Raw genomic sequence first — 17,170 nt, forward strand, 5'->3', positions numbered from 1 at the left:
AAAACACGACTTAGTACTTGGTGGCAAAACCCTTGTTGGCAATCAGAGGTCAGACGTTTCTTGTAGACGGCCACCAGGTTTGCACACATCTCAGGAGGGATTTTGTCCCACTCCTCTTTGCAGATCTTCTCCAAGTCATTAAGGTTTCGAGGCTGACGTTTGGCAACTCGAACCTTCAGCTCCCTCCACAGATGTTCTATGGGATTAAGGTCTGGAGACTGGCTAGGCCCCTCCAGGACCTTTATGTGCTTCTTCTTGAGCCACTCCTTTGTTGCCTTGGTTGTGTGTTTTGGGTCATTGTCATGCTGGAATACCCATCCACGACCCATTTTCAATGCCCTGGCTGAGGGAAGGAGGTTCTCACCCAAGATTTGACGGTACATGGCCCCATCCATGGTCCCTTTGATGCGGTAAAGTTGTCCTGTCCCCTTAGCAGAAAAACACCCCGAAAGCATAATGTTTCCACCTCCATGTTTGACAGTGGGGATGGTGTTCTTGGGGTCATAGGCAGCATTCCTCCTCCTCCAAACACAGCGAGTCTAGTTGATGCCAAAGAGCTCCATTTTGGTCTCATCTGACCACAATACTTTCACCCAGTTGTCCTCTGAATCATTCAGATGTTCATTGGGAAACTTCAGACGGGCATGTATATGTGCTTTCTTGAGCAGGGGGACCTTGCGGGCGCTGCAGGATTTCAGTGCTTCACGGCGTAGTGTTACCAATTGTTTTCTTGGTGACTATGGTCCCAGCTGCCTTGAGATCATTGACACGATCCTCCCGTGTAGTTCTGTGTTGATTCCTCGCCGTACTCATGATCATTGCAACTCCACGAGGTGAGATCTTGCATGGGGCCCCAGGCCGAGGGAGACTGACAATTATTTTGTGTTTCTTCCATTTGCAAATAATCGCACCAACTGTTGTCACCTTCTCACGAAGCTGCTTGGCGATGGTCTTGTAGCCCATTCCAGCCTTGTGTAGGTCTACAATCTTGTCCCTGACATCCTTGGAGAGCTCTTCGGTCTTGGCCATGGTGGAGAGTTTGGAATCTGATTGATTGCTTCTGTGGACAGGTGTCTTTTATACAGGTAACAAACTGAGATTAGGAGCACTCCCTTTAAGAGTGTGCTCCTAATCTCAGCTCGTTACCTGTATAAAAGACACCTGGGAGCCAGAAATCTTTCTGGTTGAGAGGGGGTCAAATACTTATTTCCCTCATTAAAATGCAAATCAATTTATAACATTTTTGACATGCGTTTTTCTGGATTGTTTTGTTGTTATTCTGTCTCTCACTGTTCAAATAAACCTACCATTAAAATTGTAGACTGATAATTTCTTTGTCAGTGGGCAAACGTACAAAATCAGCAGGGGATCAAATACTTTCCCCCCTCACTGTAGGCATTGGGGTTCCATTTGAAACGCAGCCCATCTCAGTGCTGTAAAATAGGTCAGATGACCCCTGACCTCTCACCTTTGGGGCTGATCTTGCGGACCTCCTCCACGTAGTCCCGTGTACGGTAGTCAATGCAGTGCGTGACTCCGCCCTGGCTGATGGTCTCGTGCTTACTGGCCGACGCCGTCCCGAACACGGTCACGTCCTTCACTGTCTGGCACAGCTGGGTGGCCGCGATGCCCACCCCACCTGGAGAGAGAGAGAGGTTGTTAGGAGAAAACGTAGAGATGATAGATGTTGCTGCAGGTTATACGTCCTGCCCTGTTATAGTATAACAGAGACGAAAGCTCCCAACATGTCATACACATAAACCCATAAACCCAATAGATTACATTTCTTAATTGTTGCTTTTTCTGTGCATTATTTTCCATGTAGAATTGTTTTTGTTGATATATTATTATTGTTGCTCAAACATATTGTTCATTTACAGTGTGTAATACTAATATATACATTGTGTGTAATACAGTGTGTAATACTAATATATACATTGTGTGTAATACACTGTGTAATACTAGTATATACATTGTGTGTAATACAGTGTGTAATACTAATATATACATTGTGTGTAATACAGTGTGTAATACTAATATATACATTGTGTGTAATACAGTGTGTAATACTAGTATATACATTGTGTGTAATACAGTGTGTAATATTAATATATACATTGTGTGTAATACAGTGTGTAATACTAATATATACATTGTGTGTAATAGTGTGCAATGCTAATATATACATTGTGTGTAATACAGTGTGTAATACTAGTATATACATTGTGTGTAATACAGTGTGTGATATAGTGTGTAATATTAATATATACATTGTGTGTAAAACAGTGTGTAATACAGTGTGTAATACTAATATATACATTGTGTGTAATACGGTGTGTAATACTAATATATACATTGTGTGTAATACAGTGTGTAATACTAATATATACATTGTGTGTAATACAGTGTGTAATACTAATATATGCATTGTGTCTAATACAGTGCGTAATACAGTGTGTAATACTAATATATACATTGTGTGTAATACAGTGTGTAATACTAATATATACATTGTGTGTAATAGTGTGTAATACTAATATATACATTGTGTGTAATACAGTGTGTAATACTAATATATACATTGTGTGTAATACAGTGTGTAATACAGTGTGTAATACTAATATATACATTGTGTGTAATACAGTGTGTAATACAGTGTGTAATACTAATATATACATTTTGTGTAATACAGTGTTAATACTAGTATATATAGTGTGTAATACAGTGTGTAATACTAATATATACATTGTGTGTAATACAGTGTGTAATATTAATGTATACACTGTGTGTAATACAGTGTGTAATACAGTGTGTAATATTAATATATACATTGTGTGTAAAACAGTGTGTAATACAGTGTGTATTACTAATAAATACATTGTGTGTAATACAGCATGTAATACTAGTATATACATTGTGTGTAATACATTGTGTAATACTAGTATATACATTGTGTGTAATACAGTGTGTAATATTAGTATATACATTGTGTGTAATACAGTGTGTAATACTAGTATATACATTGTGTGTAATACAGTGTGTAATATTAGTATATACATTGTGTGTAATACAGCGTGTAATACTAGTATATACATTGTGTGTAATACAGCGTGTAATACTAGTATATACATTGTGTGTAATACAGTGTGTAATATTAGTATATACATTGTGTGTAATACATTGTGTAATATTAGTATATACATTGTGTGTCATACAGTGTGTAATACTAGTATATACATTGTGTGTAATACAGTGTGTAATACTAGTATATACATTGTGTGTAATACAGTGTGTAATACTAATATATACATTGTGTGCAATACAGTGTGTAATACTAGTATATACATTGTGTGTAATACAGTGTGTAATACTAATAAATACATTGTGTGTAATACAGCGTGTAATACTTGTATATACATTGTGTGTAATACTAGTATATACATTGTGTGTAATACAGTGTGTAATACTAATATATACATTGCTTTGGCGACCGTGGCGACCACCCATTCATGCCAATAAAGCAGAGCGAGGATAGGGAGACAAAGACGGGTGGTTAAGACTTGTGTATGTATCCCGTAGTTTTCTACCTAGTTGTTTCTCTAAGCAGGGTACTATGGGGAGGAAGTATAATACCAAATAACTTCTACCCAAGCTTCACTAGCCATTATCTCAAGAGATACTCACTCAGGGAGACACCTCCAACTCAATTCAACTCAGCTGATATAAATATGTCTTGAGGCACCCATAAATGCCATTATGTACATCCATTCTATTGCAGGGAAATGTGATTTGTTTTGTCTACTGTGACAGGCCAGGTCAGTCAATAAGAGGCTGTGTGTGTGTGTGTGTGTGTGTGTGTGTGTGGCTCAGGAGTAAGTAAGGAGAGCATTAAACACACATCACATTACCTCCTACCCGCCGCCCTGGGCAGAAAGGAACACCCACACAGAGATGTAGAGACACACAAACATCCACAACTACAGAAAGTGGCCATTGTACGTCAGATGACACTGGTTGACTTTAGCTTCATGCAAGATGACCTGTCTTAGAATCTAGGGTAATTTGGGGTATTTGTTTTGGCTATGGGAGCAATGTGTGACACGGGGTCAAAAAAACAAGAAAACATTGTTTCGTAACTGTGCCAGTTGAAGCAAAACCTTCCCATATGGGAATACATATTTGAAACGACGAACAATGTATTGTCTGTGATGACCTTTGTAGACAAAGTGGCAGTTGTGTGAGAGCATTGCTTTCTGTAGGTGTAACTTACATCAGCATGGCTGAATGATGTAGTATCGGTGTGTGTATGAATCACTGTTTCTGAACATACTGTATGTGTGTGTGTGTGTGTGTGTGTGTGTCTTAAGCCTGGTCTCAATAGGTTACTGTGGGGCAGAACAGAGAGGACAGAGGGAGGCTGACTGGATGGAGGATGTGCACTGAGCATGACCCATAAAGGTCACTCATGCCTGACCAAGTAAAGGCCGAGTCTTATCTGAGGCCAGAGCCAATAGAGCAACGCAAACAGAGCTTTCACAACACGGACATTTACATTCAAACAGACGCCCGTCTCAAGCATATTTAAACTGCCGTGGTTGACTGTGGTTATCATCAGCAACATGTTGAGATGGAGTTGTGGTCCACTGCCTTGGTCACACTCACTCACACACCATAAGCTTGAGTAGACAGAGACAAAAGTAACCAAGGAGAGGTTATATTTTAATCTATTGTAGTCGCTGGTTGCTAAGTCTTACAGGCAGACCTCCCCTCCCCTTTGACTCTTACAAAGAAAAGAATCAAGAACGGGACCAATTCCCTCCTGGCTCTGCTCTGAGGAGACCTTGAGCCTATGGGAACTCAATAGACATTTCTCACCGGTGTTCAAGCCTGTCAAGGAAAAAGAGGGAAGGTCGGCGTCCCAAATGACACCTACGTGGTGCACTAACTTTGACCAGGGCCAATATGGCTTTGGTCAAAAGTAGTGCACCGTGTAGGGAAGAGGGTATCATTTGGAACGCAGGCAAGAACTTGATGAAATAACAAGAGCGACGGTGTTGCTGTTGGATGGCATTGTCAGTGAGTCAGCCTGCCTCCTAACAGCTAGAACCATCTCTCCCTGTCGTTCTGTCCTCAGAGAGAAACCAAGTTTGCGTTGCCAGGGAAACCCAAGCCAAATTGGCGGCGACGACTGAGCAAAGGAGCCATTTTGATTCATTGGCTGTTTCTCCTCCAGGCAAAACAGGAGGCATTTGGAGGCAATCAGAAGCTCATCCAGGGGTAATATGTGACAGATCAGCCAGTAACACCCACCCAATAACCATATAACGACTTACCTAGAGCCAGCTGAGAGTAGACGAGTGTGTATGCGGGTGTGGAGTTGGAGAGATGAGAAATTGCTTAACCTGAAGGATGCCAAAAAAGGAGAGTCTTTTTATATGCTTCCTCGCAGCATTGACTTCTGCTCCCAAATATACTTTGATATTGCAAACCAGTAATGTGTATAGTCAATACGAAGTGTTTAAGCTGTCGGGGTAGGACATAGTTTTGATATTTCGAGTTGGCGCCTGCCTATATCTCCCGACCACTCTGTCCCACACTTCCACCTGTGTTAGAAAGGGAGGAGGGGGCACCCGTGTCTGGCTGGAACCCCCTGAGAACCACAGATCCAGGGCCTGTCTGCCCGTCTTGTGACTGATCCCCTATCACAAGACCCAGGCCAGCACGGCCAAAAGCCCCCACCCCCCCCAACACAGAGAGAGAAATAAGCTGAAGTAGGACTGAGACTGCAGACAGAAACAGTCTGGATGAAAAGTCTGTTCATATCTGCTAATCTTCACAAATATGTGCTCAGATTAAACAGTGAACCCATCGGTAACCCATTGTTTTGGTTCACATTGTTCTCTTGGTATTTCTCACTAGATTCTCGCAAACCTCCTCCCTCTCACCCCTGTCAGTGCCCCCTTTCCATCTCTCTCTCTCATCTGCTGTATATGTGGACCAGGGCAATCTGTCTCTCTTTCCAGTCCTTGTCTTCCTTTTTTTTCTTCCCTTCATTCTCCTGGCAATGTGACGTGAGGTCGTCCCGTGAACACGAACCCATTGCCTGAACACTAAATCATTGTCTGTGCGAAGATGGCAACTTAAGCAAATTCCCGCGCGTAATTCCATTCGTTCTGCTTGCGATTCAATTGAATTGGTTTCACTGAGACAATTACGGGCCGTCAAAAGCGCTGTCTTTTCTCTCTGTCCCTCGTCTACTGACCAGGGTGTGTAGGGAGGAACAGCACACACACACACACACACACACACACACACACACACACACACACACACACACACACACACACACACACACACACACACACACACACACACACACACACACACACACACACTTTTGGCACCAAATACACTCTGGGTCTCAATAACACGCTCTTCTTGAGTGAATAGGAATTTTGTCCAAAACACTATGGAATTCACTTTGCTATTTAGTCCAGTATGATGTGTGTGTCCACACCCAGAGTTCAACGTGAGGAGAGGGTGGGGCCACTAAATGTTGTTGAGATTTCACAAAGGGAAGGAGAACACTCAAACCTCCTACTACTGTACATACTCATACCATAGTACAGTAGCCTAGTGGTTAGAGCGTTGGACTAGTAACCGGAAGGTTGCAAGTTCAAATCCCCGAGCAGACAAGGTACAAATCTGTCGTTCTGCCCCTGAACAGGCAGTTAACCCACTGTTCCTAGGCCGTCATTGAAAATAAGAAGTTGTTCTTAACTGACTTGCCTAGTTCAATAAAGGTAAAAAATAAAAAACAGTCAGTGCACACAGGCACTTTCTCACAGTCATCCACACACTGACCACATCTGTCTGAACGGTGCTTAAGAGGTAAGCTTGCTCGGCCACTTCCTCATATAGAGCTAGTTTCTTAGCACAACTCAAATGGAGAAGCTAACGCACCTCAGACCGTGCTTACTGTCACTTCGAACCTAAAAAGGCTAGGTTGTGGTTATAGGTGTGGGCCCTATGGTGCTAGCAATGCTAACACTAGTGAGCACGCGTGCTAATGCTAATCCCGGAGAGATGTGGGGCCACTCATGTCACGTCAGGGTTCCATGCTCTCTGCCCCCGTGTCATTCTCTGTGCCTCCACTCTCCAGGCGTACCATATCCCACACCCTATCATTAGCCTGTCGTGCCTGTGGCTCACAAAGAATGGCATAAAACCATAAACCCAAGAATCCTATCGTTAGCAAAGGGGCAGTGAACAAGATCAACAAGTCGGACATGATTGAGCAACGTTTCTTTCTCTGTTATTGTGCAAATCCTACACGAGGCTTACGTGTGTGTGTGTGTGTGTGTGTGTGTGTGTGTGTGTGTGTGTGTGTGTGTGTGTGTGTGTGTGTGTGTGTGTGTGTGTGTGAGCATAGAACGGCATTGGGTGTGTGCCTGTGTCTGCTATAAGGAGAGATGACTCCGTGCTACGTAGCATAGTGTTGTCCCCTTGCTCTGTGGAGCTGTGAACTCGCTGAGTGTTTTAGTATGCTTTCTCGTAGGGTAGGTTTCACTCTGTACCACCTATAGGATGCACTTTTCTAGTGACTGGGTGAGTGAATTGACAACACACATCCTGTGCGAGAAGGCAGAACCTGCGATTTCCTGAGTGAGAATTCACACAATGCCAACGCACACAGAGAAACTAACAAACACATACACTCATTGTACACACAAACACAAACAGACATGTTCTCATGAAACCCACTGATAACCATGCACCAACGAACACATTCTTCCTAACACAAACTCACAATGTAGAAAAATAAATACCAACTCAAATGTACAGACATACACACCTGTGTGTGTGTGTGTGTGTGTGTGTGTGGGTGGAGGGGCTTAAGTTGAATGGGGTCATAAGGCAACGGTTGTGAGTGAGAGTGTATTCTGATTGGAGGGTGGGTTGGAGGTTGGAGTGGAGGGGAGGGGAGGCTGCGGAGGGGAGGTTGCATGCCCTGGTTTTCCTGTGCTATCAGTGCAGTTGATCTGCGTCTGGGTATGATGCCAGCCAGCTAGGCCCAGAAAACAAACACAACCAGGACTCCTCTCCAACACAGCACTTATTAGCATTCACTGAACTAGGGTAAGCCTTACAGCACCGGGGTAGTCCGACAGTGGGGAGTCATTGTAGACTGCGAAAGCATATGCTGAAATAGAGACATGATTTGTCTGAAATTGTAGGATAAACTAACAAAGTGATATTCTGTCTGTATCTCATATTGAGCGACATCTTACATTCTTAGAAAAGGTGCTATCTAGAACCTAAAACGTTTTGGCTGTCCCCATAGGATAACCCTTTGAAGAACCATTTTTGGTTCCAGGTAGAGCCCCTTTGGGTTCCATGTGGAAACCTTTCCACAGAGGGTTCTACCTGGAACCAAAAAGGGTTCTCCTATGGGGACAGCTGAATAACCCTTTTGGAACCCTTTTTCTAAGAGTGTAGAGTGAGCAGGTAACATCAACATCTCTGTACTTTTCTCTATACTCTGACACCTCTTTCTCTTCTCTTCCATTATCGTCTCCTCTCCTCTCCACTCTCTAATGTGGATACAGGGTAATGTTAGTCAGACCAATCAGGCCAAGGCCCAGTCAAGTGTGTATGTACATGTGTGTGTGCATGCGCGCATGTGTGTTAGTGTGCGTGTGTGTGTTAGTGGGCGTGGTGGCATGCAGGGCTGCTGGCCAGATGTTACAGTTTTCTTCGGGTGAAAGAGAGTCGGACCAAAATGCAGCGTGGTATTCTTGATACATGTTTAATGACGATGAAAAAACAAACAATACAAACCAACAACCGTACCGTGAAAGGCTGTATAGGTTTTGTGGTGCAAACAAAGACAGGAACAATCACCCACGAAACACTCAAAGAATATGGCTGCCTAAATATGGTTCCCAATCAGAGACAATGATAAACACCTGCCTCTGATTGAGAACCACTCCAGACAGCCATAGACTATGCTAGATACCCCCACTAAGCCACAAACCCAATACCTAACAAAACCCCAAGACAAAACACACCACAATAAACCCATGTCACACCCTGGCCTGACCAAAATAATAAAGAAAACACAAAATACTAAGACCAGAGCGTGACACCAGACCTAATCCATAAACACAGGGTTCAGTTCAGGGAGAGGTTGCAGGAAAAGGCTCTTGGCCGGGCACAGTGGATCTCCCAGACCCCCCCCAAACACATCCAAATGTCACTGCACTCCTTCCCTTGCCCTGTCCCTCTGGAGAAAACAAAGGGGGAAATGTATGCACTCTCCCCGATGACGAGGTATCGAGCACTGATACGCCATGGTCATGAGGAGCCTCCCCGGTGGGAGTCATGTGGAGGGGGGAGGAGGGGAGGTGGAGGACAGGAGGATGCAGATGTGCGAGCCCAGCGGACAGAGAGGGCGGGATGGTAGGAGAACAACATGCCATTGTTCGGGGAGAGGGGACGGGAACGGCCGGCCCACAGGCCCACGAGAGAGAGAGGCAGCTGGGGTCAGTCAACGTTCACGGTTCACACACAGCCATGACACTGACACGCCAGTGTCTTAGCTGAAGTCTCTTCACTCGGGTACAAGGACAGAGTTGGCCTATGTAATCTCCAGAGAGCTAAAACACTGACAGTGGCAATTATGTTGGAGAGGAGAGGACATACAGTATCTTTCCTTGTCATGAGGTGGGTGGGGGGGTGGTGCTGCTGCAGGCAATGAGTTAGACACCTCTCTGCCTGGGTCCTCACAGTGGAAGCCAACAAGTTAGCAGCCTGTTGACAGCACCAAGCAGCACCCCCATAGAGCCACATAGAGCTCTAGTAGTCTCTCATTCACCAGCATGGTTCCACGGCACCACAGGCCGATAAGAGGGAAGAAACCAAGTAACATTGATGAAGAGACTGATGACAGCGGAAACAGAAGATTTGCTCATCAAACAATGACTCTCTGGTCGCCACGATAAGAAGCCTGCGGTTGATCTATATATTGATTTATTGCCAGTAAAAAATATGACAGACAATTAAATAATATCTGTCTGGCCCTGAGACTGGATATGAGAAATGGCTCCTTGTGTACTCATGCAGTAACACCCACTGTTTTAATATACCATAGCTGTACAAACAGAGTCACTGAATCCTGTTAAAAAGCTGTCTGTGTTCACTATTAAAGACATGTGCCTTCCACCGCCATGTGAGGGAGGAGGCCACATGACCCAACCAACCAGAGGTGTTAGCTAGGGACAAAACACGGGTGGATGTGGACTAAGAAGATCTTCACACTTACTTGAGTTTTGGCAAAAATACCCTCGGCTACATATATACTGCAATGTAAACTTGTGAACTTGTCGGCCGGAGGTAGCGAACGACACTTGCTTGACGGTTTATTTGTATTTGTTTTACTAATTTCACCTTTATTTAAAGGTCAGTTAAGGTCAGTTTAAGTCAGTTAAGAACAAATTCTTATTTGCAATGACGGCCTACCAAAAGGCAAATGGCCTCCTGCAGGGATGGGGGCTGGGATTAAAAAGAAAAAGAAATTAAATGAAAATATAGGACAAACCACACATCACGACAAGAGAGACAACACAGGTTGCCCCCCTGTACGCAGGGCAGTGTAAACAGAATTGTCTCGTTAAGACAACACTCTTACAATAAACATTTGAATAGCATAGCAATGTTTTTGAAACAGCTGAAACACAGTCATTTTTTCTTATTTTATTGACTTATTTTATTGAATTCGTACCTGAAATTGTAGTAGCAGCCTGTTACATTCTGAAATTGCCGCCGTAGCTTTATATCTCAACAGTGTATTTTTTTAATTTTGCTTGACTGCACTGAGGTCCAGGCAAGAAGCTACTCCCCAGAGAATTATCATCGCTTCGTTCTCAATTATCTTTTCCCTCATATAATGGCTTCCATGATAATGATAAAATGACGCCTGGTAAGGTTACTTTAAATGGTAGCAAGTGTAAGCCTAAGAGCTCCTATCTAGCTATGGTTCAGATAACAGTCAGCATATAGCTACAGCCAGCATGTTTATGTGAGGATGCTAGCTAACGTTACCTAGCAAGCTGTGTAGCCTATATTATAATATGAATGACACTGTATGATAATGTTACTGTCTCTTATATTCATATGGGAAGGGTAAACATTCAGTATTGATATGTTAATGTTACTTGAGTTAGCTGTATATTGTCAGCACTTCAACGTGTACATGTAGGGGACATGAGTCAGTCATGGTCACATGATGAAGTAGCCCCGCCTGCGAACTTCAAAACCAGTGTCTGCCCTCAGCGCAAGACCCAGGGTTGCAGTCCAAACCCTGGGTCTGACCCAGGGTTGCAGTCCAAACGCAAAGTAGACAGCCACCGGCTCTATACCCTCAGCCCTTGAATAACTTTTTACATCGTCACATACGAGTGTACCTTAAATGTACCTTTCCCATGTGAGGGGGAGTGATGATCGGAGAGAGGGTATCTTGAAGTTGAGTTTAAAAACAACCATCCTAAAGCTATTAACGTACCTAGAAAGCTAACATAGCTAGCCAGCTATGGCTAACTGTTGCTAGCTACCTGACAGGAGTGCTAGCTAGCTATGTTAGCTTTCTAGGTACGTTAATAGCTTTAGGTTGGTTGTTTTTAAACTCAACTTCAAGATACCCTCTCTCCGATCATCATCATAGTTGTATAGCTTGGTCATTTATTCCAATCCATTTCTGAATTCCCAAAACTATGTTTATGAAGCTAGCTACATTTTATAGGCTCCTCACTACGAGACTTAGACATTTGAGCGTCATTCCCATTTGCCAATGCAAAAATCTATGTTATCTATAGAAATTGTTTAGCAAGCTAGTGTCATAATTTTGTCTCACATGCCAAAAATGCAGCCATGTTGACAAAATGTTACATTTCGCGGCCACCAGAGTTTGAAACATGAATACAGTTTGCATTGAATTGTGGGTCATATCAATCCCGCAAGTGATCAAAGTTCTCCACTCACTCCCTCAAGCTAAATCAAAGGCCTAGGGGGCAATTGGACCTCAACTTAAGATGGCAGTCAAACTGCATCTGGTTTCGACAGGAATTCCCCCGAGGGAAAGTGGCTAGCGCAAGGGCTGAGTGGGTAAAATGAACGTGTTTGGACTGCAGGCTTTGTCTAATCAAATCAAATTTAAAGAGCAGCAGTAAAGAATAACAATATATACAGGGGGTGCCGGTACAGAGTCAATGTGCTTGTATGTACATGTAGGTAGAGTTAATTAAAGTGACTATGCATAGATGACAACAGAGAGTGGCAGTGGTGTGGAGAGGGGAGGGGGCAATGCAAATAGTCTGGGTAGCCATTTGACTAGATGTGTAGTACGATGTAGTACGATTCAATCTTAGTCCTGTATTGATGCTTTGCCTGTTTGTTGGAGGGCATAGCGAGATTTCTTATAAGCTTCTGGGTTAGAGTCCCACTCCTTGAAAGCAGCAGCTCTGCCCTTTAGCTCGGTGAAAATGTTGCCTGTAAGCCAGGGCTTCTGGTTGGGGTATGTACGTACAGTCACTGTGGGGACAACGTCCTTGATGCACTTATTGATAAAGCCAGTGACTGATGTGGTGTACCCCTCACTGCCATCGGAAGAATCCCAGAACATATTCCAGTCTGTGCTAGCAAAACAGTCCTGTAATTTAGCATCTGCTTCATATGACCACTTTTTTAGAGGGCGAGGGAAAGCTTTGTACGCGTCCCTGTGTGTGGAGTAAAGGTGGTCTAGAATTTTTTTTGCACATTTAACATGCTGATAGAAATTAGGTAAAACTGATTTAAATTTCCCTGCATTAAAGAAACCGGCCACCAGGAGCGCCGCCTCTGGGTGAGTGTTTTCCTGTTTGCTTATGGCGGAATACAGCTCATTGAGTGCGTTTTCAGTGCTAACTTCGCTCTGTGGTGGTATGTAGACAGCTACAAAAAAAACTCTAGGTAGATAGTGTGGTCTACAGCTTCTCATGAGATACCCTACCTCAGGCGAGCAAAACGTTGATATTTCCTTAGATGTCATGCTTATGTTGTTTACATAAATGCATAGGCCCCCACCCTGCTGTTCTGTCTTGCCGATAGAGTGTATAACCCACCAGCTGTATGTTATTAATGTTGTCGTTCAGCCACGACTCTGTGAAACATAAGATAGATTTTGTCAACATGGCTGCATTTCTGTAATATATACTGTAATATACAGTTTTTTATTTATTTTCCAGTGATTGAAAGTTAGCTAGTAGAATGGAAGGCAAGGGCAGATTAGCCAGTCGTTGCAAGGCACCCGGATCTTTAGCCTCGAAATCTCAGTTTCCTTCTCCAGCGAATCACGGGGATCGGAGCCTGGTTGGGTATTTGCAGTATATCCCTTACAGCCGACTCATTGAAGAAGAACTCCTCGTCCGACTTGAGGTGAATAATCCCAGTTCTGATCTCCAAAAGTTATTAAGAGATGGTAGCAGCAACATTATGTACAAATTATGTTACGAACAACGCATTTTTTATATTTTAAATAGCATGATTGGTTGAGAGCCGATAAGACGGCAGGCCTACCCTCGGGCGCCATCACTACGTCTTCCCCATCATTTGCAACAATGTCAATGAGTGTCATCACTATCTTTCCTTTGCGGTTCTTCAAACTGTCGTGATTACCAGCTGAGATAAGCTTTAATGAGTTGATTTTACTCCTGGCTCAGAGTTTGTCTGAGCTGTGTCTTAACATCATCCTAAAACACTCTGTGCTGGGAGTTATATCTTTTTTTAACTTAAAAACAGTTTTATCAGGATTCCTAGGATATTTTCTGAGATTCTTTTTGGATACCGGACCCAGGTTAATATCCCGCGTGTCACCATGGCGCCCAACATGGGGGTCTCTCATAGGGGAGGAGGTCAAAGGGGGATAAATGTGGCAGACATGAGTCAGTCATGGTCTCGTGATGAGGTAGCCCCGCCTGCAAACTTCCAAACCAATGTCTTTCCTCTTGGTCTAAAGGTCTAAGACGTGGGAGACCCTGTTCATATCCCTTGTGTTCCATACGGACATCAAAATAAATCCTCTCATTGTCTGCACATGCTTGTGGATGGTTGCATTATTCAATATTGTAATATGTTTTAGAAGACAAGTTGTTGGATTGTTCTTTTTGCTTCCTGGCTAGTTGCTACTGCGATATTTACGGTCAAGTTGAGCTGGGGAGCAAGAATGTCGCGTTGCCAGCCACAACAAAAGGTGAGGCAAGGATGTGATGGGAATTGAAAAGTAGAAATCTCACCACTCAGACTCTCCTTCATCTCTCGTAGTGGGAATAGGGCCGAAATGTGTGTACTCAAAAGAAATGCATCTACCGTGCCTCCGCTGCTGCAGCTAGTGTACCGACTGTCTCTACCGTTACAAACACAATAACTGCATTTTCAACTAAATTGCCTCTACAAGCAGTGACAAATATATACATCTATAGATTGCTTCATGACCCTGAGTGGGTGTGTGTAATATCATGAGGGATTTCAAAAAGAAAGAAAGCGCTAAGAAGAATTATGCTTCAGGCAAAGAGGCTGTTAGGCAAATGTTTCTGTTATGGAGTCAGTAATCCTTTGTTCTAAACTGGCTGGGAGCCATGAGAAACCAGAGGTCCAGACCTGCGTAGACTGTGTCCAAAATGGAATAGAATTCCCTATATAGGCTCTGATCAAGGGTAGTGCCCTACTATTATGTTACTGCTGCTCTTTAATTACTTGTTACCTTCCTTTCTTATTCTTATCCGTATTTTTAAAAAACTGCATTGTTAGTTAGGGGCTGGTAAGTAAGCGTTTCACTGTAAGGTGAAACCCTGATTCACGTGGCCATCCTACCCATGCTAGATTACGGAGACATCATTTATAGACACCTGTTGTATTCGGCGCATGTGACTAATAAAATTAGATTTGATTTATATAGGGATTAGGGTGCCAGGATTAAAATATTAAAATATAAAAAATATAAATATAGGACAAAACACACATCATGACAAGAGAGACAACACTACATGAAAAGAGACCTAACACAACAACATAGCAAGGCAGCAACACATGACAACAACATGGTAGCAACATAACATGGCACAAACATGATTGGCCACAGAAAACAGCACAAAGGGCAAGACGGTAGAGACAACAATACATCACGCAAAACACACACAACTGTCAGTAAAAGTGTCCATTATTGAGTGAATTGAATGAAGAGATTAAGATAAAACTGTCCAGTTTGAGTGTTTGTTGCAGCTCATTCCAGTCAGTCACTAGCTGCAGCGAACTGAAAAGACGAGCGACTCAGGGATGTGTGTGCTTTTGGGACCTTTAACAGAATGTGACTGGCAGAACGGGTGTTGTATGTGGTGGCTGCGGGCTGCAGTAGATATCTTAGATAGAGGGGAGTGAGGCCTAAGAGGGTTTTATAAATAAGCATCAACCAGTGGGTCTTGCGACGTGAAAACAGAGATGACCAGTTTACAGAGGAGTATAGAGTGCAGTGATGTGTCCTATAAGGAGCATTGGTGGCAAATCTGATGGACGAATGGTAAAGAACATCTAGTCGCTCGAGAGCACCCTTACCTGCCGATCTATAAATGATGTCTCCATAATCTAGCATGGGTAGGATGGTCATGTGAATCAGGTTTAGTTTGGAAACTGGGATGAAAGAGGAGCGATTATGATAGAGAAAACTAAGTCTAGATTTAACTTTAGCAAAGCCTGCAGCTTTGATATGTGCTGAGAGAAGGACAGTATACCGTCTAGCCATACTCCCAAGTACTTGTATGAGGTATACTACCTCAAGCTCTGAACCCTCAGAAGTAGTAATCACACCTGTGGGGAGAGGGCATTGTTCTTACCAAACCACATGATCTTTGTTTTGGAGGTGTTCAGAACAAGGTTAAGGATAGAGAAAGCTTGTTGGACACTAAGAAAGCTTTGTTGTAGAGCATTTAACACACAATTTGGGGAGGGGCCAGCTGAGTATAAGACTGTATCATCTGCATATAAATGGATGAGAGAGCTTCCTACTGCCTGAGCTATGTTGTTGATGTAAATTGAGAAGAGTGTGGGGCCTAGGATCGAGCCTTGGGGATACTCCCTTGGTGACAGGCAGTGGCGGAGACAGCAGATTTTCTGACTTTATAAACTGCACTCTTTGAGAGAGGATGTTAGCAAACCAGGCTAAAGACCCCTCAGAGACACCAATACTCCTTAGCCGGGCCAACAAGAATGGAATGGTCTACCATATCAAAAGCTTTGGCCATGTCAATAAAAATAGCAGCACAACATTGCTAAAAATCAAGGGCAATGGTGAGATCATTGAGGACCTTTAAGGTTGCAGTGACACATCCATAACCTGAGTGGAAACCAGATTGCATACCAGAGAGAATACTATAGACATCAAGAAAGTTTTTCCAACACTTTTGATAAACAGGGCAAAATATAAATAGGCCTATAACATTTAGGATCAGCTTGATCTGCCCCTTTAAATAAAGGACAAACCGTGGCTGCCTTCCAAGCAATGGGAACATCCCCAGAAAGGAGAGACAGGTTCAAAAAAAGTTGGAGAAAGGCTTGGTGATGACAGGGGCAGCAACCTTAAAGAAGAAAGGGTCTGACCCAGAAGTTTTTTGGGGGTCACGTTTCAGGAGCCCCTTTAGCACCTCGGACTCAGTGACTGCCTGCAGAGACAAACTTTGTTGCGGGACAGGGGAGAAAGAGGGAAAAGCATCAGGGATAGTCACATTAGAAGGGGTGGGAGATGAGGACATGTTGGACGGGCAAGGGGGCAGGGCTGAGTCAAATAGGAATCCTGACTTAATGAAGTGGTGATTAAAGAGCTCAGCCATGTGCTTCTTGTCAGTAACAACCACATCATCAACTTTAAGGGACATGGGTAGCTGTGAGGAGGAGGGTTTATTTCTCCAGGTCTTTAACCGTTTTCCAGAACTTCTTGGGGTTAGACCAACAGAGAGAGAACTGCTCCTTAAAGTAACTATACTATCTTTGGCCTTCCGGATAGCCTGAGTGCACTTATTTCTCATTTGCCTGAACAAGAGCCAGTCAGCCTGAGTATGCGTATGCAGAGCCTTTCGCCAAATAGAAT

The 17,170-nt window shown here is 43.4% G+C and overlaps 1 protein-coding gene across 1 annotated transcript in view; it reads right to left on the reverse strand.

The window, feature by feature from the left end:
• Window positions 1-17,170, reverse strand: part of LOC118365770 (synaptic vesicle membrane protein VAT-1 homolog) — a 38,784-nt gene that overhangs the window by 10,501 nt on the left and 11,113 nt on the right. Inside the window, exon 3 of the mRNA XM_052490831.1 lies at window positions 1,469-1,639. Coding sequence (XP_052346791.1) covers window positions 1,469-1,639 — 171 coding nt within the window. The remainder of the gene's footprint in view (window positions 1-1,468; window positions 1,640-17,170) is intronic.

The sequence above is a fragment of the Oncorhynchus keta genome, chromosome 32, assembly GCF_023373465.1.
Source record: "Oncorhynchus keta strain PuntledgeMale-10-30-2019 chromosome 32, Oket_V2, whole genome shotgun sequence".
Lineage (NCBI taxonomy): Eukaryota > Metazoa > Chordata > Actinopteri > Salmoniformes > Salmonidae > Oncorhynchus > Oncorhynchus keta.